General features: G+C 36.0%; 2 protein-coding genes and 1 pseudogene across 2 annotated transcripts; 1 reads left to right on the top strand and 2 right to left on the bottom strand.

Moving 5' to 3' along the window:
- The first annotated feature begins 1,675 nt into the window (after window positions 1-1,675).
- LOC114730575 (protein PAM71-homolog, chloroplastic) lies at window positions 1,676-7,310 on the top strand. Its single transcript, XM_028917670.1, has 10 exons — window positions 1,676-1,990; window positions 2,124-2,283; window positions 3,181-3,364; window positions 3,977-4,024; window positions 4,915-5,011; window positions 5,633-5,796; window positions 6,043-6,108; window positions 6,447-6,497; window positions 6,583-6,687; window positions 6,773-7,310. The coding sequence occupies exons 1-10, from the start codon at window positions 1,873-1,875 to the stop codon at window positions 6,836-6,838; spliced, it is 1,059 nt and encodes a 352-aa protein (XP_028773503.1). The 5' UTR covers window positions 1,676-1,872; the 3' UTR covers window positions 6,839-7,310.
- Window positions 7,311-8,344: 1,034 nt separating this feature from the next.
- LOC114730544 (beta-glucuronosyltransferase GlcAT14A) lies at window positions 8,345-11,433 on the bottom strand. Its single transcript, XM_028917626.1, has 4 exons — window positions 10,729-11,433; window positions 10,547-10,626; window positions 10,278-10,393; window positions 8,345-9,254 (listed from the first exon to the last, which is right to left on the bottom strand). The coding sequence occupies exons 1-4, from the start codon at window positions 11,317-11,319 to the stop codon at window positions 8,743-8,745; spliced, it is 1,299 nt and encodes a 432-aa protein (XP_028773459.1). The 5' UTR covers window positions 11,320-11,433; the 3' UTR covers window positions 8,345-8,742.
- A 464-nt stretch (window positions 11,434-11,897) lies between these two features.
- On the bottom strand, window positions 11,898-22,451 carry LOC114730543 (general transcription and DNA repair factor IIH subunit TFB1-1-like; annotated as a pseudogene).
- Window positions 22,452-23,739: the final 1,288 nt, after the last annotated feature.

Genomic DNA, 23,739 nt, shown 5'->3' with positions numbered 1-23,739 from the left:
GGAGCCCAGTAGATGAGGAAAAACATAACCGATGGGGGGAACAAACTTGCTTGTTTTTTTGCGGGATATATAAGGAGCAAATCAGCATAATTTGGTGAACTAATATTTAAAGTTTTATTAAAAAAACTATTTATATTTAGTACTCGAGAGTATTTTGAACATGCTCCAATAATAACATACAAAGGCGGCGTTTGGGATCCCAAACATGCGCCCTCGCCTCAAAAGCTAAGAAGCAGAGAAAATATTTGTTTAGGTTCACGTTTGGCTAATTGAGCTTTTTGAGGTTGAAATGGGCTTTGGGAGAAGTAAACTTTCGGTGCGTTTTGGGTTGCTTGTGGGCGGTGAAAGAAACTGTTGAAAAATTTATGGCTGTGTTAAAATTTTTTACCCACCTGACCCTCACCCCTGCATGAATATTCTCTCACCTCAATAATAAAATAAAATCACAAGTTCACAACACACACACTCCTCGGTTAAAACACGCCATGACGAAAGAAGACGATAACCCCTGTATGATTTCTAATTTATATATTTATCCATTACATATATATAATTAAGTATTTATTATTTTTCAATTTCCTTCTAATAATAACTGAATTTTTTATTTTTAATAATTTCATTTTCAATATTTCTTTTAAAATTGTCACATTATATATATAATTCCTTTATAACAATAAATTAAATTTTCTTATTTTCATTACTTTTTTTAAAATGGCCACACTATACATATAATTTTTTTCTAATAATAAATTAAATTTATTTACTTTTAATAATTTTATTTTCCTTCTTAAAAAATAGTCACATTATATATGTCTAATATTAGAGATATACTATTTAATAAAATTCAGATCCTTTTAAGTCATTTTACATCCAAACTTACCTTTATATTTATCATCCAAACAAGTTTCAGCTTCTCAAACTGACTTTTTTTAAAAATCCAATCCAAACATAAATCACATTACCTATCTGACTTTTATCCAATCTGACTTATGTAAAAGTCAGATTGAAAAAAAAGTTACTTTTCCACCATTAATCCAAACACACCCAAAGAGCAATGCACCAACCGGAGGAAGGCCCATTTATCTTGTTTTATCCTGTACTATTATTGGAATCCAAGTCAAAGGAAATCTTCTTTTGAGTAGTTTTATAACATTTATATTACGGAAAGCATGACAGATTTTTTTTATACTAAATAAAAAAAGAAATAATAATATCATTGGAATCTAAGTTAATGGAAAGCACGACAAATTTTTTTCTTTTGCGTGTAAATTTCTTTTTGTTTCTACCTAGGTATTTTAACATATATTAACATTTCAAATATACAATTTGAGTTGAACACAGTTTCACCTTCGCATGCCCCCACCCTAACTTTTAATACTACCTCCTATTCTAATTATAACTCCTTGTTTATAGCTTAGAAACAAAATATTATAATTAGAACCGAAAATAATAATAATGACGATGATGATAATAATATGTACCACTGCGTTTTATACAGCTTATAATTTATGAATAATGTAAAATATTTTCTTTATAATAATATTAAGATTAATCACATGATTCACATTAGTAAGACAGCCTTTCCATAAACAAATTTCCTTGTTTATTGAAAGGAACGGGAAAAAGTGAGAGTGCTCAACGTCAACGAGTCGAACATTGTTGAGTCGCCTCAGCTGACACGGCGATTCCGGATGGTGTGGGCAAAGTAACCACTCTATCTGCCTCAACGTACGTGGCAGCCTGGCACGGACAAATCCCGAAGAATTCATTCGCAGTTGGATTCCTCAGCTTCATTCTTTCAATCTCAGAATTGCAAAACCCGGAAACCTCAACCGACGGGCGATGGAATTGTAGATACGGTTTAACAAAACCATGAAAGGTTTGGGTCTTCATAAACCACTGGTTTCGAGGACCAAGCCTCCCTTTTTAGCTCCAGTGGACACAGTACCCTGCTCTGCTAATTTCTTTAGACCCACCATCTCACTCCCATGTAAGTTCTTCCGACTATTTTCTCTGTATTTTTATTTTGCTCTAGTGTACGCCAGAAATGGTTGCTGTGATAGAAACTGGTAGTTTGAGTTCTGCTGCCTTACTGAGTACCATAATGCCTAAATTATATATAGTAAGATGCAGAAAGATATCGAGGTTGAAGTTGGCCCATGGCACGGTTCGAGTGCAAGCATCCAATGTCGGCATTGGACCTGGAGATTATGAAAGCAAGAAGGAGAGCGACGGCCAAAATGTCTTTGGAGGCAGTCCAGTCAATGATGATTCTTCTAAAGTGTGAGTCCTTAGTGACTGATCAATTTTATGCTTTATTTTACTAGATTATGGCCCATCTGTGATTGGCATCCAATCCCATTGCAAACTTCCAATATGCGTCAGTGGGAACCTTGGGGAACTTGTGATGCACCGAAGCAAGAAGCTTTCAGTCCTAGCCTTGAATCCTGAAGTCATCTATTTGAGTTTCGAATCGATCATCCTCTTTCTCTACTACACTTGGATCTTTCATCATCATTTCGACCTTGTCATTCCTGCTTACCCCCTTTCGTTATCATACTCGAGTGTTATACAACTGTATCGCAGATATGAGCATTTGCTGCTGTATATATCTGAATAATCTTGGATAGTCCTGTCTATTATATACATTCGAAGTTAAGCTTGAGTTTGTTCCATGGTTGCAACCTTCCTGGCAATATGAAGATTATAATATCCCTCATACTGGGATCAACTGATGATAAGTGATAGGTAAGTTCCTCATGGAACAGACATAAGAGATGCATTTTGCAAAAATAGAAGTTTGAACTGAAAAGAAGTTAGTAGATTCATTTCCCTCTTGTGAATATAAACAGCGACTGTATTAGTATTTGTTTCCCATATCTCAGCCGTGGAAATCATTTTCAAAGAATAACCCGTTTTTAATTTCTGAAGGCAACATTGGAGAATATGTTTTACAGGTTCCTAGATATGGTACAAATTTATACTTTATGATTGAGAAATTATTTTCCCCTCTCTTTAGTTTCTAAAAGGCTTCTATGGTCACAATTTCATGTTTTCAGTTTTCCCGTGCGATCAATTTGTCATTAAATTTGTTCCGTTTAAATTTTTTATATTTAAACTGCTGTGGGTATTCATGCCCCTGTTACAACTCTGATTTTGACATATTTCATGTCTTGGCAGTGTGAAGCAACCTCCTCAGATCCCTTATCCTATCTCTATAGCTCTTGTGCTATTTGGATGTGCTCTTGTATTTTCATTGATAGCCTTTTTGAAAGGGGGGCCCTCGTCTATCCTTGAAGCAATAGCAAAATCTGGATTCACTGCTGCATTCACGTTGATATTTGTTTCTGAGATAGGAGACAAGGTAACCGTCAAGAAGATGTTTTCGACTCTTGTTTATATAGTTATCTTCCTCATCCTAAGTTAAGATTTCTTTGAGGCTTCAAGTACATATTTATACTCAATGCAAGTTCCAATAACAGCAGATAAACTGAGATGAATTTATTGGAAACTGATGGTGAACATCTGATAGTGTTAAAATCAATAGAGCGAAGATACCTTTATTTTGAGGTGCCATGTGTTCAAAAGTAGAAAGGGAAGCTTGGACATTGATACTCATGCATGCAGCTTGGGCATGTGCCAAAGCCTAACATGCCCAAGTTGTGGATATAGTTAGAATAAACCTAAAAGAGGATAAATTAAATATATCACTAATCTCTAACAGTTTAAAAGTTACATGATGTGCTGAGAATGCAAGCGGCGCAGCTGGTTCGCTTCACCAGACTGTGGGTAGCTAGCGAATAGGGTCTGAGATCTTGTTATGGTCTATGTTGGCTGAAGTTTGACACGTGTCAATATATTTATGTCATGTCATTTGTCATGAGTCCTTACTTCAAAGGTTATCGACTTGTGGAATTGATGAAAAGGAATTTCCATTACTTGTTCATTTAACTTATCAGTTCCTTATCTTGGCCAGACATTCTTCATTGCCGCACTCTTGGCTATGCAATATGAAAAGGGATTGGTATGTCTCCAATCTTTGTCTCTAAATTCTAGAGCTGTCAAATTTCCTGAAATTATTTATTAGAATTATTCTTCACTATGTTTTGCTTATTCTCTTTGTTGTGTTATGGACTAACCGGATTAAACTCAAGTCCCAACTGTATTTGCTATGTTTTTATTTTAGCCTCGCACTTATCTTTACCCTGACCAATCTCATGGCTCTGGATTGTAATAATTTAAGTCAATTATTGCCAAAAAATTTTGGATCAAGGGTTTCTCTCTCTCAACCCTGTTTTGCCAAAGTTGTCAAGATACTTTCTCTTTGTTTAATGTCAACAAAAGGGCTCAAAGATTTTAAAGAAGATTGTCGATATGGCCTTACTTATTGTGAACTGTGAATTCCATTATAGTGAAAGGATTCCCTTCATTATTATATATATCCCCAAAATTGTGCCAGAAATGGTTAAGACGCCCACTCTCCTATTTGTCACTTTGAATGTGAATGCAGGAATGGCACATTGGAGTGTTTTAACAACTGCAGTTATGCACCTTTTATGTTGCTGAACTGAACATAACTTTATTTTGCCCACCATTCTTAAAACCAATATGCTAAGTTAAAGTGAAAACTTTCTACATTGCAGTCATCAGTCAACCATTCTGTATTGGCTGTTAGTAAATTGAATAAATATTTGAAGGAAAATCTTGTTAATTCGTAAGTTATAAAATTTGAGGTTTTCTCCCATGCTCATTTTGGATGCTGTGGCTACCGATATTCATAATTATCATTACAGATCAACAAATCAAATGCAACACTTTCTTTGGAAACTGGTCTGAATATCTGTTACCTATGTCACTGCAAGAAGGAGTGATTAAAATTTATGAATTTGAAAAAAAACATTAATGATTGACCAGGTCCTACTGGGATCAATGGGTGCACTTTCTCTAATGACAATCCTATCAGTTGTAATCGGCCGAATCTTCCAATCAGTGCCTGCTCAGTTCCAGACAAGTAAGTAGCGAAAGTTGGCATTTTTCATCCTTATCAGATTAGGTATAGAACTGTCTCTATAGTGAAAGAACTCATCAGACAACCATGTTGGCCATAATAGTAATGCCTTCCAATTTTTATCTGATTAATCAGCATAAACAAAGCCTGCTAATAAACAAATATCTGGTTTATGATTTGGGAGATTCTTAACTAATCCTTTCTTTTGCTGTTTAAAAGTTTTCTTTGCAAGGAGTTAAAGGTTTACTAGTACCTTTGATACTTGAGTTTGTCTTTCTACAGCATTAGCCCCTTTGTGATATCCCACTGTGAGAAAACCTTATATCATTTTAGAATTTTCTAGCTCGTAATTTCTGGCCCTAGGGCAGTCTCCACTGCTCAGACTTAGCAGTAATTTCAATCTTGAGCAAATATCTGTGAATCATGAATACTGTTTAAAGTCCCACTTGTATCTTTTTTTTTATTTTTTATTTTAATTTCTAGCTTTTAGAGGATTCAATCAGCTTTCATAGAGGACTTTCCTTCCTCCTTCATAATTGTCATTATGGAAACACATTTTTTCTCAAAAGTGAACTCTGGGTGCTGACCTCTGACGTTTTCATGTTGTTTGGTCTATTCGTACAGCCTTGCCAATTGGAGAATATGCAGCAGTAACTCTTCTTCTGTTTTTTGGGCTGAAATCAATAAAAGATGCATGGGATCTTCCATCAGAAACAGTTAAGAGAGATGATAACAGCAGTCCTGAACTGGATGAACTTGCTGAAGCAGAGGAGCTTGTGAAAGAAAAGGTTTGAATCTTATGCATAACATGGGCCTTTTCTCAGATCAGAATTTTTGTTATGAATATTATTATGTTCTGTCAACTTAGTAATGAGTTACACGCATGCGAAATTGATTTCTTTCAACCATGACGTTGGTATATGCTATAAATTATTTGCAGGCTCATTGTTTGTAGCATGCAATATGATACTATGCTCTGTTTTTAACGCCCTTTTATTCTCTCATCCCATCTTATGTTTCCAAAACATCTTCAGATGTCCAAACGGCTTTCCAATCCGCTTGAGATTGTATGGAAATCATTCAGCCTTGTATTTTTTGCTGTAAGCCTCCTTGTCTTTTATCTTCTTTTGCTTCAATCGCTTAGCATGGATTTCTGGTCATTAACTCGTCACTGCGAAGCAAGAAAAAGTAACTTACTGCATCAAACAAGCTTTCATTTTGTTGCATATTTTCTCAGTATGACCAGGTGCTACTTCATGTTGTTGATTTGATTCTTAATTCAGAACGTGCTGTTTCATAGTGGTCATGTCAGTTGAACTTTAAATATCTAGTTGTTAGTGGTGATCATCCAAACACATCATATAAAGAACCACGTGTTTATATTGTTATATTATCTCCTCAGCCACCAAGTTTGATTTTGCCACTGAAATTGCTTTAGGAATGGGGAGATCGCTCAATGCTTGCAACAATTGCACTCGGTGCTGCTCAGGTAGCCTTTTACTTCTGTGACAATAACTTAAAAAAAAAAATGTTCTTTCGCATTTTATCAACCTCTATAATGTCTGGTTCTTCAGTCGCCCTGGGGTGTGGCAAGTGGAGCCATTGGTGGTCACTTTCTTGCAACATCTATTGCCATACTTGGAGGAGCATTTCTTGCCAACTACATTTCTGAAAAACTGGTAATGTGTCAAAGTCATAATCAATTTTGACATTTAATTTTTGCACCAGTAATCTGATTTCTGATGTATATTCATTTTCAATCAGGTTGGCTATTTGGGTGGTGGGCTGTTTCTAATTTTCGCTGTAGCCACTTTTTTTGGTGTTTTCTGATATCTTGTTGCAGTGCTATGCTTTAATGGTCCCACTCATATAGAAACATGAGCACCTGTGTGAACAATGAATGAGGAAAAAAGGGGATAGTGGAAATTCATAGTTCAGTTTAATTGGAGAATTCCTTTAGTAGACATGAGCGAGAAAAAGGATTAGGATGAAGAATAAGATGCAGTACCCCTCCTGTCAGAGAGGTCGTGGTGATGTGAAACTCATTATTTCATTCCATTCTAAGATTACTTTGTTGTAATTCATGGTTGCTGTAATAATAGGACAATCCCTAACAAAGGTCATCCATCTAAAAATTTGGTGGCTCTCAAACTGCACGTTCAATTAGTGTAGAAAATGACCCATCAGGAGAACAAGCCAATTTGGTTTTTATTCTTTGTTTTAATTGGATAATTTAATGGGTGCTATGAATTGATGTCTGTATCTTGTGTTCTTTAAAATGTATTAGGAATTGTTGAGGCAAGTTTGATTGCATCTAAATTTCATATCGTCGCAAAAAATCCAAGACGATAGACTGGTTGGCATGCCCGGAATGCACGTCTCCGTTAGAATTATTTATTCTAAGGCATGAAGTGTCTTTAAAGCGAATAATAAAGTTATAGAGAGAGAGAGAGAGAGAGGCCCACAATTTTTTATTGTTTCGTTTCATGTAGCACTATAAACATTCTACATGCTCAGAGCCTTGCAGAATCTAAATTAATTAGATGGGTATTACATTGCAATGTTATATCACCCTGCAAAAATATTTTTATTAAAGTCATTTTTTAATTAAAATTCCCCGACCCTTGAACTTCACAAGTTCATGTTATAGACCGAGGGGCCTTGCTAGTTAACTAACAATACAAGGACAGTTGACTCCACCATTTTCTTCCGCCAGGGGGAAACATTACTTGAAGCAGAATAATGAACAAGAAGGCTTGTGGCTTCTCCCTCATTAAGCGGAATAATAGAAGCTAGTGCCGCAGATTTAGTTTTCCATCACAACCCAGTCCTTCCGGTTTCCGTTCGTTTTCCCTCTTACGTTTCACCAAACAATGGTTTAACTCATGATTATGGCGCCAGATCCCCACGATGAAAATTCATCCTGAGCTTTAGGTTCTAACCTTTATTCAATTATTAGCACCCACAAATTATTTAAAAAAAAAAACCTTTATCCCATTACATGCTACCCCCTTCCATCTTCTTTATAAGTTTCAAATTTGACAAGAAATGTGATCATTTTGCGAACTTCAATTTGAACTTGTTGCCACCCCTAATTATTTCTCTCTCATCACACTTTCCCACACATTCTCTTTCATCACTTTTCTAATTTATTATAAAAGGCATATTTGAAAGCAAAAATCTATTTCTACCCTATTTATTGTTTTCAATTAATTTTAATTAATTGTTCATTATCTGTGAATTAATTATTTACAGATTATAACAAAGACCAGAGGGAATGCAAGGAATCACAAGGCTCGAACTCCTCCCATGGTTCAAGTGTTAACTATGGATTTCTTGATCCGGTAACTTCTCATGATTTAGGAAGACATCAATCTAAAGAACACAAAGGTAAAGACAGACCTCGACACAAATTGAATATGAAAATGGGCGTGAAACCCAACTATGGTGTATTTAATCCATTTTTTGCACGTGAAATCAAAATAACATCCGCCAAGAGAAAGCACAACCCCATATATAAATTTGACATCCAGAATTAGCAAAAATTTGACTGCTCTAAAAGAATTAGTAATCGTACCTAGCTTATATCCAGCACAGACTGTAACTTGCTACAAGATTTCGAAGAGGAACAAGTAAGAACGCAATCAGTTGATTCTTCCAAGCCGTCGTACCTTTTCTCTTTAGGTAGGCTTATATTCCATTGCATCTTATGAATGCGTGGTAGAGTCACTTCATCAAAATTTACAGAGAGGAGAACGGAAAGTACCATTTGACAGCAGGTCAACAATTGCTTTCTCAAGTCTTCGAGATCCTGGACCTGGTCTCAATATACCAGCATCTCCCCAAACTGAACACGTCCCGTTCCCAGGCTCACCTAGGCACCATCCGCCAGGCACAACTGATTCAGGACTTCGACCCAAAATTTTTTCATCAATGAGATCAAGCACTGCATCATCTGGCAGGAATTTTCGGGCAAAGGCAGCTCCACTACTAACCATGTCATTAAAATCACTAGTATTTAGCGCCCGGGGTTCATCCATGAAAGGTTTGTCAAAAGTATTATATAGTAAGTTCTGATTTACAATAGTCCTGCTGAATCTGCGAGAATTACAGAGAACCGTAGGGAAATAGCTGGAAAGTGATTTAGGGGCGTTTGCAAAATACATCAGTAGCGTCCTTGGGAGGTTGTCCTCTCCCAAGACGCAAAATTCTATAAACTTGCGACTCAAGATAAAAAATGGTGATCCTGCAAAAGAGAAGAGAAGATTCAGATGAACTCAGTTGTTACAGAAATAGAATTTCTTAATTAATGAGACAGCAGGTTTCCATATTTGCTCGTATTAAAGGCATGAACCTCTTTTTATTTGGGGAAAAAATGCATGAGCCATTATTTTTCCTGCTTTATTGGAGTTTCAAGAATATCAAAGGGGGGGAAAAACTGATACTAATAGTTTGTGGACAGAAAACACTTAGATGCAGTTTTTTTAGATATTTGTTATAAGGTTCTTTAATAAAATTATCACAAGTGGAGGAACTCTTTATGTCTAATACTTCGTTAAATTTCAACCAGTACATCTATAAAAGTCGTAGTAAGTCACACTGTTAGTGAACAATGCGACTTATCTCAAACTCTATGCAAATATACAAGGCTCACTTTATTTTGTAGAGAAAGCATTTCTACTCAGTCTCGTTAGGTTATTGTTTTGTTTCATGGAAGGCTTAATTAATTTGCTCGAACCCTTCCTAGTCCCTATTACTGATAGATTTAATACTTCATTCCCAGCATACAGCCCAACTTTTGATCATTTCTTCTCTATTTGAAATGTCAAGCTTTACCACCTTTGTTCAATCCAAATAGCCCACCACCTTGAGCCATTACTGTCCTTTGGATTACAACTTGAAGATGACTACTCCTTCTTAGAACATAAAGAAAAATGCGACTTTTTCTTTAATTAATTGTTCATCCCTCCAATTTCATACAGACTTCTTAGCCTTTTGAGCCACGAACATTGTCATCCAGGATCCCGAAATTGTTAACTTGTGCCTCTGCTTGAACTGAAATTCGCTAGTAGTAAATTGGTCTACCTACTTTCTCTTATCCATTACTTTGTAGTAGCATATAAGTTGATCTAGCTAGATAAATTTGAAATGTTAAAGAAGCCGTAACTATTCAGCTTACAAAATATCACGTTTGATAAGGCTTACGTTTCAAACGAAACAAATACAGGGGGAAAAAAATAGGAAAGAGAGATTCCCAAAGAAGCCTTACCTGTAAACAAGCGGAAGGCGTCAGGATAATCCCTCTTCTGAGTAGCAAAAAACATTTCGGTCCCCTCTGAAAGATAAAGGCCCGGATCAACAATAATGGGTCTCAGCTTCCTTGACCTATAGTATCAAACACCAAGGAAAATAAGCATCTATTTGTTCCGTAATTATAACGCATCAATCACCAAGGAAAATAAGCATCTATATGTTAATTATAATAATGTCCTATAGAAACTTAATTGAGCAACACAAAAAGCAGTAAAATTGGCTTACTCTTTCCAGCCAATGTAACTTGAATGGTTCACAAAATTCACATCCTTGGGCAGAAATGACAAAATGTGGAGGAGATCTGGAAATCCACACAGCATTCAAGATCATAAAAACCAATAAAATAAAAAATACAGACACGAAAAAGCGAAAAGCTACGCACGTAAAAATTCGCCATACCATACCATCTGGGTAACGAGTGGATAAGCATCAGCACTCAGACTGATAAACCAATTCCATTTGACCGACAAGCGAAGCAGTATCGAGGCGCCGTGGAGCGTGAAAGAAACCGGAGACGACCCCTTGGAATAGACAAAATCCGGCTTGCCGATAACGTCGACGTTTTGGGCAGCTCGAAATATGGGGTTAGACTGTACAGCGAGAGCAAGCCTCTCACGATCGGCATATGGAGCAAAGGGGTCGAGGTGGAGGAGGTAATGGTTACGGGGATGGTATGTGGCGAAAAGCAATCGGAGGACCCGACTCCAATCGCCGCGGGATCCGGAGATGAGGTAACCTATGGAGGGAGGGGAGGGATCAGATTGGGAGGTTTCGTCGAAGACGATGCGTTGGGCTTGGTGGGAGGGAAAGAGAGAGGGGTCAGGTCCAGAATGGGGAGGAGTGGAGGAAGACGAAGAAAGGGAAACGATGAGAAGAATAGAGAGAAGCGAGAAGGAAAGTAGAATGAGAAGAGTAGATTTAGGATCTCTGAAATTGAAGGATGAAAACGGAAATGCAGGTGAGGCTGATACAGCTCCGGCTGAAGCTTGAGTTAGCATTTTTTTTGGGGTGCAGCGAAGGACGACGATGGTTCAGCTTTAGCACTGCGCTTCTCCGCCTTACTCCCTCATTGTATGCTTCCTGTTTTACTACTGTAGTGTTCAGAACTATTTTGAAACCCCCCCCCACTCTCATACTTAAATGAATTGTTTTTCTTAATTTTTATAAAAACAATTTTTTCCCCCTTGCAAAGTTGGTGTTTAGAACTCATTTTAACTTGTTCCATACAAATTAGTTATCATTGAAAATCTAAGCTTAATCACGAGAACAAATTGTTAAATATAATATCTTTACGAACAGCATTGAGTACAAGGAGTACGACGTTGTTACTTAAAAAATGATTAGAATTTTTAATTATTGTAAATATAACAAATTAATTAGGAGATACCTATATTTTATCTTCACTACCTAAACAAATTACAAGTTTATATAATCAAGCATGGTGCCACTTCTTATAATTTTAGAAAATGGTGCAGATCTTGCGTCTTTGCACTAGCAAAAGCAACCGTCTAGTTGTTCCTGTATCCTACTACTACTGAGAATATGTAACAGAGAACTACCAACGTATTACCATATATGTGTGTAAAGAGGCGTTCATACGCGAGATACATCAATACAGGACATGCTCATCGCCATTATATTTGCCATAGTTTAATAGACAAAATTGACCAATATACAAAATCGTTTTCATTTGGAGTCAAAGGGCAGTAAGGCATAATTCTCAAGGTCAATTGTGGTCCAAAATGGGGTTATAAAAACAAAAACCTATTGCACTTCAGTTGAACTGCCAGAGAAATTCCTCAACAAGATTCCCGAGATGCTATTCCTTTATTACTCCTGCTTAACTAATCCTAGCATTCATTAATCATGATAAAAAGCAAATATGGCATGAGGTCACAGCAAAATTGATGCAATCTGCATGTCTATTAATTTAACAGCAAGTAGCCTGAGAGGTAACAAGGGATGGTATCATGCTAATCCTAGGTATATCCATTAGGCCTCTGTGCTTTCGCATTTCGTTTTCGCTTGTCGGCATCATAATGTAATAAAGCAGCATCCAGCACCTGCAATTAATCCAATTATCCATTGATTATAATCCACAAATGATGCTGAGGGGGCGTATTAATTCGAAAGGAACAAAGGCATAACACATTCAAGGGATCCAAAAAGCCATAGTACTGACGCTTCGAGAAAAAGTTCAGCCGAGGCAATGTCAGATAAAGAGTTGAGACTTGTTATCATGGTAACAGCTCAACTAATAAAAAAATTCCTGGAGAAAGTTCATTGACATGTCAATCAAGCCACAAAGATGTCCAAGGAATAGGTGCCGACAATATCATTCTATAAAATTAACAATAGTTTTCTTTAGGATTAATATAACTTTTGATCCTCAAGTTTGTTTTCATTTTAGTTTTGGTCCATCAAGTTTCAAACAATAGATTTTAATTTCTCAAGTTTTTTTTTTTTTCATTTAAAATATCGATACTTACAATTCAATAAAAACCTAGATCATGTTGTCCCTTCAGGTACCAAAACACACGAGGGCCTAAAACCAAAATGAGGGCAAATTTGAAAGAGTAAAAATTGTATTAAACCTTTCCTTTATTATGCCTTTTTTTTCCCCCCTAATTTCATTAATTGATCATAGATTGCTTAAATAATTACTCATTGTCTCCATTTTCATGTTTAATTTCAGGATGCAGATGATACAGCATTTGACGAAATCATGCATAAAGAGATGAAAAAAAGTCAAACGGGTATGAGTGCTTACCTGCTGCATAGGATGAACGATAAGGGAAACCTGGTGCCTCACGTCTGACCGCGCAGATACCTTTATTTCCTGAGAATTAAATGAAATGAAAAATTATGAAGGCAGATGGTAACTTCTGCCAAAAGAAAAAAAAAAAAAAACCATAAAAGTCTCCATTAATGACAACGCCAAATAATTACCTCGAGTTTAGAATACATTTGTGATATGGAATCCTTCAGTCTGTTCACCTGCATTCAATAACCAAATGAACGAGAAAATAAGAATAAATGAAATACACCAAGTGTCCTCTGTAAATCTTTGCCAATAATATTGATACAATGCAAGACACGCACATGCCCACCATATGCATATTTCAAAAGAAGCCTTCCCAAATCTTCAAATGACTAACTGATAAATGACTTCAGCACAATTACTAAACCCCTTCTGATGTCTATTGGTTGGTCATTCATGTAGAGGTAACAAGACATCAATCTTCGGCCACTGCTTTGCAGCTTAGGCTATTAGGCTGGCTGGTTCTTCAACATAACATCAGAGCCTCTTCTACCAGAGTGCTTCATAGCTTAGTCTACCAAGTTAAACAGTTTCTCAACAATTAATCAGCCAGAAGGAGGAGCTCGGATGTACAGATGAGATGACAATGGAAGTTTAGTGGTTTGGTTCGATTTGGTTTTAGGTCAAAAATCAAACAGAACCAAAACCTATTTGGTTCAAGAATGAGATAAATTTACACGAAAATGCAAGCCTGTACAAATTCATGACTTCCACATCGAGTCATAAGATCTAATGTGCATAAATTCTCGCGCCATTAAAGATCTTGTTGAAATGATAAAAGACAAAATAAATTACCTTAGTATTAAGGTTTGATGTTGTAATTGGATACGAAGACCAGAAATGCCTCAGCAGTTCCAGACTGCAAACCCAATGCTGGAAAGAAGGAAGTGCATATTACATATATATCTAAAAACATTTAGAATTACCCAAAACAAAGCACCAATACTACTAGAAAATTTAAACTACTGCTATGGGAAACAGATGCCAGAATTTATGGAAAAGCCCAAAATATTATCTCTCTCTCTCTCTTCTTTCCATCCTTCTTCTATTGTTCCCCTTCTCAAGGAGCTCGTAAACAATTGGCATTTACTAACATCTAGCAGTTGCTCCTTGGTTGTATTAGGCAATATATCCAGGATGCTCTCCTGGGAATTTTTTCCAAACTGATATTTGGAGGTTGAGATATTCTTTGTCAGTCCAGTAAAAACCTGTACGAAAAAACATTCATATTTCAATAACAGAAATTGATTGACTGACGAAACAGACGGTAGAAGAAAAAGGAATAAATATTGTCCACTTGACCTAGTGTATTATTGAGCATTTGATCAGACAGGCCCAGACATTCGTCAATTATTTAAACAAGCTCATTTGCTAAGAAAAAAATAACAGATAAAAAGATTCATTACCCTAGAAGCAATGTCGGGACTAACTAGGGGATCACTCAAACCTAAGATCTTTATTTTGGATATAGACGCCTTCAAAGAGCCATATGCTTCCTCAGAACTTAAATTGCATCTTGTTTGATCCATTCCAGCTTGTGAGTGGTCCAAAGTCCTAACAGCATTAACTTGTTGGGAATCAAAGTACTCTCGAGGATCCTGGTTTCGAGAAAGAAAGAAACATAAAAGGAAACAGATATTAACTAAATGTAAAATTTTATAATACACCACTAAGTTATTTGGACAACATATGCCATTGTTATGGAGTCTGAAATGATTATTGGGCATTTAGAAATTCTAGCTACAACTTATTTTATTAAATAGCAGCAAGAAAACTTATTACTCATCCTCTATAATGCAGAAGATCCATTACCTTATACGACACAAGAGGAAGATTCAAGCCCTTATCTAACTAAGCAATAAAGCATATCTAAACAAAATAAAACAAAACAGCTAAAGCACAGGAGATAAACCAAACTAAAGGGCCTAAGATATTATCTTATCATAATCAAAACACAATACCAAAAACAATCGTAAGTGCCTAAAGGGAACAAACTAAACAAGTACGGGGGAGTTTCGCAACCCTCATAAGCGCTTAAAAAAAGTATTTTCATGCAAGTCGAGACAAAATTCCTCTTACATACTTATCCTGGACTCTGTAAAAGCCAATCCAAACACCCCCTAAGTCTTGACTAACTAAAATAAAACAACTAAAAATAACTTGATTAAATCAGATAATGATTTCCACCAAGGCACTTAATGGCTGAGATCAAGCTGGACCTTGATACAGAGTGGAGCAAATGGATGATCACCCTGTTCTTGAAGATCCTCAATTTGGGTCATCCGAGAAAGCCTGTTACGTCTCTCCTGCTCTATATCCTCATCAGATTCTGCATAGGAATTAGAAATAAGAGCTAGCCCCACACTGAATGGAAGAGGAAAGAACAAGAAACAGGTCAGGCCAATAACCATGTCTTGTTCTTTCAAGAGCTTCTGCTACTGTTCTTTGGTGTTCCATCTCCGAATCTACACATTTGTCGAAATCAAACTCATCAGCCCATCAAAAAGCCAAAAAATCAATGCATACTGAACTAAAAGCTTCATTTCTGTGTACGCAAAAATTAAAGGGGAAAAAAGAAGTTCCTAGTAGCTTCTTTGATTTCTCTCAGATGCGGCTAATCCTTGCATGCATTTCCTCCACATGATTACTAAAGTGCAACACTCAGAAACTTTGCTCCTTGTGGAACTATATTAACAACAGACCTTATGATTTTTAATATAAAAGAAATGAAAATGCAAATATAATATCAGAGTAGTTTTGGAGTGAAGTGCAACAAATATCAAGGAACAATCCAATCAGGATATAAAATACTTTATATTTTTACAGACACATGTTACATTCCAAGACAAAATGTAAGGTGCATACTCACGATGCAGACGTGGTGAAGGAATGCGACAAACCAATATGAATCAAATATAGATACAATTATGTCTAGTATAAATGTGAGAAGAAACATTACCTAAAGCTTTTCCTTCAAGCACAACTGCACCTTGTCGGTTAAGATCTTGCAATAAAGTTCTCCGACACAGCTGATGCTGAGCTTCAGATACCTCCTTGCTACCATCACGGAAGATCCCATGATCCTTCTCACCAAAAGAGCACAAAAAGTTACGAAATAAGAAGTCAATGACCTAGTGCTTCTCAACCAATACTGAAAAGAGATACACATACAACATCTGAAATTTTTTCAACAACTAATCTGGCACAGAGAAGATGGTATGTAGGATAAGATCTGCATAACCATGTAAAAGTAATCTTGTTTCTGCTAACATAATGCTTGAGCACAACCTACGCTAACTTTACATGAGACTCCAAGATTGATTAGGGAAATATCAAATTTTCAGGTCATCCCATATATATTTTCTTATAATTTCTTCTTCTAAACTTCCATAGAAACCTACAACAAAGATGGTTCAATTTAGACAAAAAATGAAAAACAATGAAATCTACGAAGGTGCCAATTATTGCTCCCACTAAAATCCATAGAAATATATGAAAAAAAAAGCATTAAATGAGAAACTGAAAATAAATATATAGACACAAAATAATCATTTTAAACAATGCAAGGGAAACTCCTAAAGGAGATAGAGGAATGGTTTCATTCACCATACAGGAAGATGAGTGTAATCATCTCCTTGATCTGCTTCCATGTCTAAAGTTGGATCAACCCGCCGAACCTGTGAACACGCATAAAAGAAGCGTGAAAATATTTTCATATAATTTGGACGGAAATGAGAATGAAGCCCATGGGTCCCTCAAAAAAAAATGAATAAAATGAGATAGACCTTCTTTCGAGACTCTGTTTCCAATATCTCATCATCTTTCAGAAACACAGACAAAATTAAGGAATGCCTGGTGAACAGCTGGTTTTCAGGCAAAAATCTGGAAAGACAAGAAGCAAAATAAATAAATAAATAAGGAAATAAATTAAAAAAGGAAATAAGGAAGTTCAATTATCAAGTAAGCATTGAAAGAAAGTAATTCTTAGATATAACACATGCAAGAGCTGTAAGCCGTAGCTTAAATATTATTGATCAAGCAGAACTGATAGATAAGTCAGACAGTGAAGAAGTAAGACGTTAATAATGTCTTTAGTGGATAACTTCACTTTCAAGACAAACCATGTTATTTCTATGCCAATGCAACAAACAAAAAATAATACAGCAGTTTATCAGGCAGATAGGTTACCCTACAATTATACAACCCTTGTGAGATTTTGCCTAACACCAGACAACGTGCTAGTGAACCATGTTTTTGTCAATCAAATCCCCATTGTGCCCCAGAATAAAATATCCCATGATTTACTTAAACATCTGATTGACAAGTGAAGGACAGAGTTGTATGAAGAAACATACCTGATATTTTATTTCCGGTGTTAAACTGAATGTAACCTGATTAGTCTGCAAATAGAACAAGAAAACAAATATAATAACAACAGATAAATGTGCCTGAAAAACAAATTTTATGAAGAAAATATAAAAGATCCTAAAGATGTATAAATACAACAACTCTCGATAACAATTTAGCGTTCAAATTGAGAGAGAGAGAGAGAGAGAGAGAGAGAGAGAATGAATCATGTAAATTTGATTTCCATTTATCATAGCACCCTTGGGCATTCAAAAACCTTGGAAATTGTAAGTTCCACACTCAAAGGAGATTCAATTTTTCCACTCTTCAGATGAACATACGTCAAAACACTTTATTACGTGCAACAAACAAGCAATTAGATCAACAGGGTTCTCACAATGGCGTCCAACCATCCAGCCATATGGGATAACATATAGGGGCATCATAAAAACACGAAACGATGCAGCAGGAGAGGAGGTATCATACCCGACCATCACTCATAGGCTTTGTGTCAAAGATCATAGAATTTTTAAAACCAACCCGCTGTTTTGACTTTCTGCTTTCATCTCTGTCCAGCAATTTCTGCAACATGCTTTTAAGTTAAAAACTTAACATAGTATTTACGATGGTAAGATTCCTTCTAGCATAAACCCCCCCCCAAAAAAAAAAGCTAAACATTATGTGTTTAAATTTAAAATCAAATGTCATTTGCAAATCAAATTTCAGAATAGAGCAGCAGCTACGTCATGTGTTAAAATCTTGCAGTAGGACCTATTCAGGTTTTGGACCATTTTATTGTCATACTGTGGATCTAAAAATGAAGAGTCAGCGATTCCATTGTATTTTCCATTTTTCTCATCTACCTATGCACTTTTCCAGTGTCACAGATTCGGACAGGAATTAAAAATGAGCTACTAATAATCATATGCGGAAAAATAATTTTACCTTCCTCGTAGCCCAAAACTCTGATTCTGTCAGCTTACCACTGGCAACAAGTTCCCTATGAAGCTTCTGCAACTTGCTGCAAAAATTTAACTACTGAAACATTGATAGAGGGTTGGACCAAAAAATATACGAAACTACATTAACCTTGAAATAAACAAAGCATAAAATTGGCATACAATAATAATAACAACATGAGATATGAAATCCTGCGTTATATTGCTATTCCACAATGTTCTCAGCCACAGCAACGAAAAACTTATAATGAGAGTAAAAGCACCACCAGTGAGTTAACATGAAACTTGAGGTAGCATAAATAATTTTATAATTTATCCCTCTATATTGAAATAGGCAACAGAATCATTCTTCATTCATCTCCTAAAAATACGACAAAAGAATGTTTCACAGTGAGCATATAAGCCAAATACCTATCTTCCTGCAGTAGCTTAATTCTAAGCTCCATTTCAGCAGGACTCAGCTGCTCTCCAGAAATAGCTGGTGGGGCTTCTCCAGACTTGTTGCGGGAGAGGGCAATACCTGCTCAGAGAAAACCAAAATTTCTGATAAATAATTTCAAATAATGATTTAAAGGGGAAAAAAACTATATTGAGAGGTAAAAAAATATTGATAAAAGCGAAAGATATGACTATAAAGCTCAGGAAAAAAAAAAAGGGAAGACAAAGAAAAAGCATGCTAAATAAAAAAATTCACATTAAGTACCTAATGTACCGTCAAACCTTTTCACTTCACACTTCAGACCCAACATTGCTATTTTTTGGGGGGGAAAATGAAAAAGATATACACCCGATACTCCTTTAATACGGATTTCTAGCAATGTATCAATTTTTTATTGCTGCCAGGGGAAAAAATGATCATACAGCCATCTTTTTGCACGCCAAATTTCTATTGTGTATACTCAACAACAGCCTTATCCCACAAGGTGGGGGATTCATGTCCGTATGAGATTCAACAAAGTTTTACTTTGGTTGTCAAGGGCCAAACACAACCCTCCTCTCTTACCTATGTCATGTTTCTAATATGTATATGATATGCAAATATAAAGATATGGGTAATAACTAAGAGGTCGTTAGTGACCATTAGAGCAGGTACAGTATTCTATAAACAAGACCCTAATGCATTTGTGATTCAATTGTTGATGGTTAAGGAAGTGAATTTCAGTTCGTCTCTGTTCTCTTCCTTTGTCTCTCTCCCAATTACAGATCCCTAACAGTATACTTAATTAAAATGCCTTTCCATGATAAGCATACCTGAAAGACTTGAGCTACTCTCTAAGGCAAAACAAAGCAATGGCACCCTGAAGCCATGTGCCCTAGAGGCAATTGTACTACAAGCGACTGATTGTCAGAGATATTTATTCTTATTAAAACCAATCATGAACTCAACAAAAGGCTCATCCAACCCCCCCCCCCAAAAGACAAAGGTATGGAAAAAATAAATTACACGAAACATATTATCATTCAACAACAGTAGAAAGCAACATATTTTGTTAACACGAAACCATATCTTCAAACAAGTCTCGGAACATTAATTTAGCAAAAGTCTAAAACCAGTCTTCTTACTTGCTAGAAACTTACCAACAAATTCTCGGCATACATTTAGATCTGGATAACTTTCTAACTCGAATATGTAACTTCCCTGAAATGACACATAATCATAACTACACACTCATTTAAGAATAATCAGAAAAACAAAGTAAACAAAAGTAATACTAGTGAGTTTTAGTAAATGCAACCAACAAATTAAAAATACAATAATCAGTAATCTAACTCCTCTTCCTATATAATATGATTATAAAGCACAAAAAGCATCATGCACAAGACTCGACTCAGGCAACTGAAAGTTATGCAGTAAAGGAGATTAAAACTGCAAGAGTTAAAGATAAACTGAAGAAAAACCTGAGAGTGGCCAAGGTTAAGCCAAGGTGGTCTGTTTGATCCTTCTTTGGTGTGTTTGTGACCTGAATTTTGCAAGCAGAATAGAATGAAAGATATTAAAGCTCTCCTCAAGGACACCACACACACACACACACACACACACAACAATTACAAAAGACTTAGATTGCATAGAGATGGATCAGATTGCATTAAATAAAATCAACATGAAAGACTTCATAAATACTTTATGGATTAAAATGGACCGGCCTTATGGGTAACAAATCTTAAAATAAACATTAATAAAAACAAAAACAAAAAATCTAAGTACTTTGTATAGATTTGAAGTCGACTTCAAGCTTCGTGTTTGACGTTGGATCATTAGGCCTAAAAAAAAGCTTCTCCTCGGTCTGCATAAAGAGGAAGAAATATTTCAACGATCATCAGCAATAGCTATGCAACAACAGCCAGTAACAAATATGTCTATAACAAATCTATGAAGAACAAGCAAAAACTAAGCTCATTAATATTTTACAGGACATAATATCAAGATTTGAAACATACTTTATTTCAAGTCATTCTCAACATACTTTATTTCAAGTCATTTTCAAACTTCCTCCATATCAAGACAGTGTATATATGTGTGTATTTGGTGAGTAATGCAATATATTTTATATTATCTTACTCCACTAAAACTGATAGTATTTTGACACTTGTCAACACAGAGTCCAATTTTAGTGTACATAAGGGTTTAAATGTTGAGTATGACTATCTCCAGTGTCTACAGAGGAGAATTATGAAAGGAATTTTTGCCTATTCAATGCACTAATGATTTCAAAAATCTAGTTTGCTAATGGCACTATACCCCTTTTAGAAGAGGATAGAGTTTTACAAGGACTCCCTTAATTGTTCAGATTTTAAAGGTCATCTCTGGGCTCAAGGTTACTTTTTGTTTTTGTTTTTTTTTTTTTTTGGGGGGGGGGGGGATGACGTGCCCGGTCTTTGCTTGTCTCCCGTGGATTCAGACTCTTGACCCCGTAAGAGTCTGTTGTATTCTTCAGTGGTCCCTCGGTATCTGGTATTCCTTTTGGAGGAGTCCTAAACGTCTGCATACTTGACCTATAATTTGTTGCTTTCAAGTGTCTTATAGGGGATGTCTCATTCTCCTATTTTGTAGCTCTTCATTTTCAAAATACAGTTCTCTTCCACTTAAAAGAAGTAATAAACAGTAAAGAACAACGCATAAAAGACAGCATAGATTGAATGGACAATGTAAATGGATTTCTAAGGAATAATAACGAATAATGGAAACAGCAAAGAATAAGTGAATGGATGCTCGTGATGCCTAAAAGGATCGTACCAATTTCAGCACCCCAGGAGTGCCAGGATCTTTCAGCGAAGTTTTGTATTTGGCGCGCTTAATCACTTGTACAGTAGACATATTAACCCAAAGCTACTGAAGTTACAGTTCAAATCGATTGAGCTCAAACAATCCGATCCCAATTCAGTTCAAATTTGTCTGAAGTTTCATGAAACCTGCAGACTATTGACAAGGACGATTCTTCAAATAATTTACATGCGAAGCAGATTATGCTGATCAGAAACAGAAACTAAAAAATCAGCACCAAACTAAACTCCATAACCTAGTAAGGATCTTCATTCCTGATGCTTTGGGCATTAGCATAAGAGGAAAAATGAAAAAATCGCATATTCAAAACGAAAACCAAAGGAAACCAGGGCTGCCCATGAGATACAGGGGAGATGTGATTTCAGAACGCACCTGTGTTCACAGAACATATACAGCGCAAAGTAGGCGGTGCTGCCGCGGACGGTGTCCGGTTCAGGTGGTTTCAAAATTGGGTGAAGAAAATAGGAATTAGGAAGAGTGAAGCGCTATATGGGAGAGTATGAAAAATTGAAGACACTGAAGGATTGTGAAAATGAGATCGATGATCAACCGCCTAAAGCATTGAAATATAGGATTTCTACTTTCTCAGTGACAAGCAGTTCCAGATAGGATTGAGCCAGCGTTCGCTCGCTTCTGCCTCTCCGGGCCAAGTGGGTGGCGCTGCCCTCTCCAGCCAACAGTGTCTGTGGAGTCTGGTGAAGGACCCAACAGGCAACTTGGAACGGAAAGTAGAATGACCGTGCCCTCAAAAATATAAACTTTACTTTCAACTCATTGATCATTGACTCGTCCTCCCCTATGGTTTTATCTTTATGTCGAGGTCAAAAAAATAAAAAATTCTATACGAGATGTGAGGCCCGATGGAGGTCAAGACGGAGAATTTCAAAAATAGATTCAAAACTAATACTACTACGGTCCTAAATATAAGAATTTATATTATAAAATGATTCTTATATTTAGGTTATACAACAAAATGAGTCCTATTTTATAATATAAATTATATTGTAAAATGAGTCTTATTTTGTGTGAATCTTATATTTAGGACTAAAAAAGTACGGTATGAGATTGTCCAATTCTTTTTTTTTAAAAAATCCGATCATTCATGGTTCATTACAAGTTAAATAAGAGCTTTTATGTGGTGCTATGTTATTGAAACTATCGATAATTTATGGTGATTTGCTCGGCCATTGTATATTGTTTCCATCTTGATAGTTGCCTCTTTTTCTAGCAAGCCATGTTCGTCGCCTAGGCTAGATAAGTGCTCAGCGCCGAGCTGTCCAACGGAAGAATGTTCATCACTTTTGATAAAACGCTAGCAAAATTAATGATCCAAACCATACACGTAGAATCAAATGCAGACGTAGAAAACTAACTCTTCAAGCAGCAATATAAACCACCCATTGGGCGGTTGGGGTCTACCTCTTCAATCTCAAGTTCACCTACATAACAAATCTCCTACAAATCATCTACCCGTCAAATAAAAAGCCCCGTGTTTAGATGTTGATATGTTCAGGAAGGTTGATGCATGCAGAGTTTCTTTTACCCCCTTTTGCGGATAGTGCATGTAGGGTTGCTACTGTTTTACTTCTTCAGTTGCTTCCGCTTCAGCATTTTGCTCTTGTAATTGGTTTTTACAAATTCCATAGGGCTAGGCAATCATGCCACCAGACCCTACTCTACCGTGCTTGCCACTTGTTTGGAGATGAGAACACTTTTTTATCAACTCTTGTTTAGAGATTTTGTGTGTGTGTGTGTGGAGATGTGTGAGCCATTTCTCACCTTTATGTCCGTCTTTTTTAAATTTTTATTAAATTTTTTATATCTATTATATTAAGTTTTTGATCACACATATGTAATTAAAAAATTTGACATGATATATATAAAAAACTTAATTTAAATATTTTCATCTTAACAATCTTTGCTTAATCTTGTATTTAATTTTATTTCTTTTTTTTTTTGCCAGCATGTTTGATTTTATTTCTATGTCTTACCTTTTTCTATATTCTTT

This window comes from Neltuma alba, unplaced genomic scaffold, assembly GCF_004799145.2.
Source record: "Neltuma alba isolate B1F8T4 unplaced genomic scaffold, ASM479914v2 tig00012743_pilon, whole genome shotgun sequence".
NCBI classification, from domain to species: domain Eukaryota; kingdom Viridiplantae; phylum Streptophyta; class Magnoliopsida; order Fabales; family Fabaceae; genus Neltuma; species Neltuma alba.
This window is presented reverse-complemented; position numbering and strand designations above follow the sequence as displayed.

Coding starts and splice junctions, on each gene's coding strand:
- LOC114730575 (XM_028917670.1), top strand. CDS start 1,873: ATGAAAGGTTTGGGTCTTCATAAACCACTGGTTTCGAGGACCAAGCCT. Junction 5,797..6,042: donor AGGAGCTTGTGAAAGAAAAG/GTTTGAATCTTA, acceptor AAACATCTTCAG/ATGTCCAAACGGCTTTCCAA. Junction 6,498..6,582: donor TTGCACTCGGTGCTGCTCAG/GTAGCCTTTTAC, acceptor CTGGTTCTTCAG/TCGCCCTGGGGTGTGGCAAG.
- LOC114730544 (XM_028917626.1), bottom strand. CDS start 11,319: ATGCTAACTCAAGCTTCAGCCGGAGCTGTATCAGCCTCACCTGCATTT. Junction 10,627..10,728: donor CTTATCCACTCGTTACCCAG/ATGGTATGGTAT, acceptor CTGTGTGGATTT/CCAGATCTCCTCCACATTTT. Junction 10,394..10,546: donor AGTTACATTGGCTGGAAAGA/GTAAGCCAATTT, acceptor TTGATACTATAG/GTCAAGGAAGCTGAGACCCA.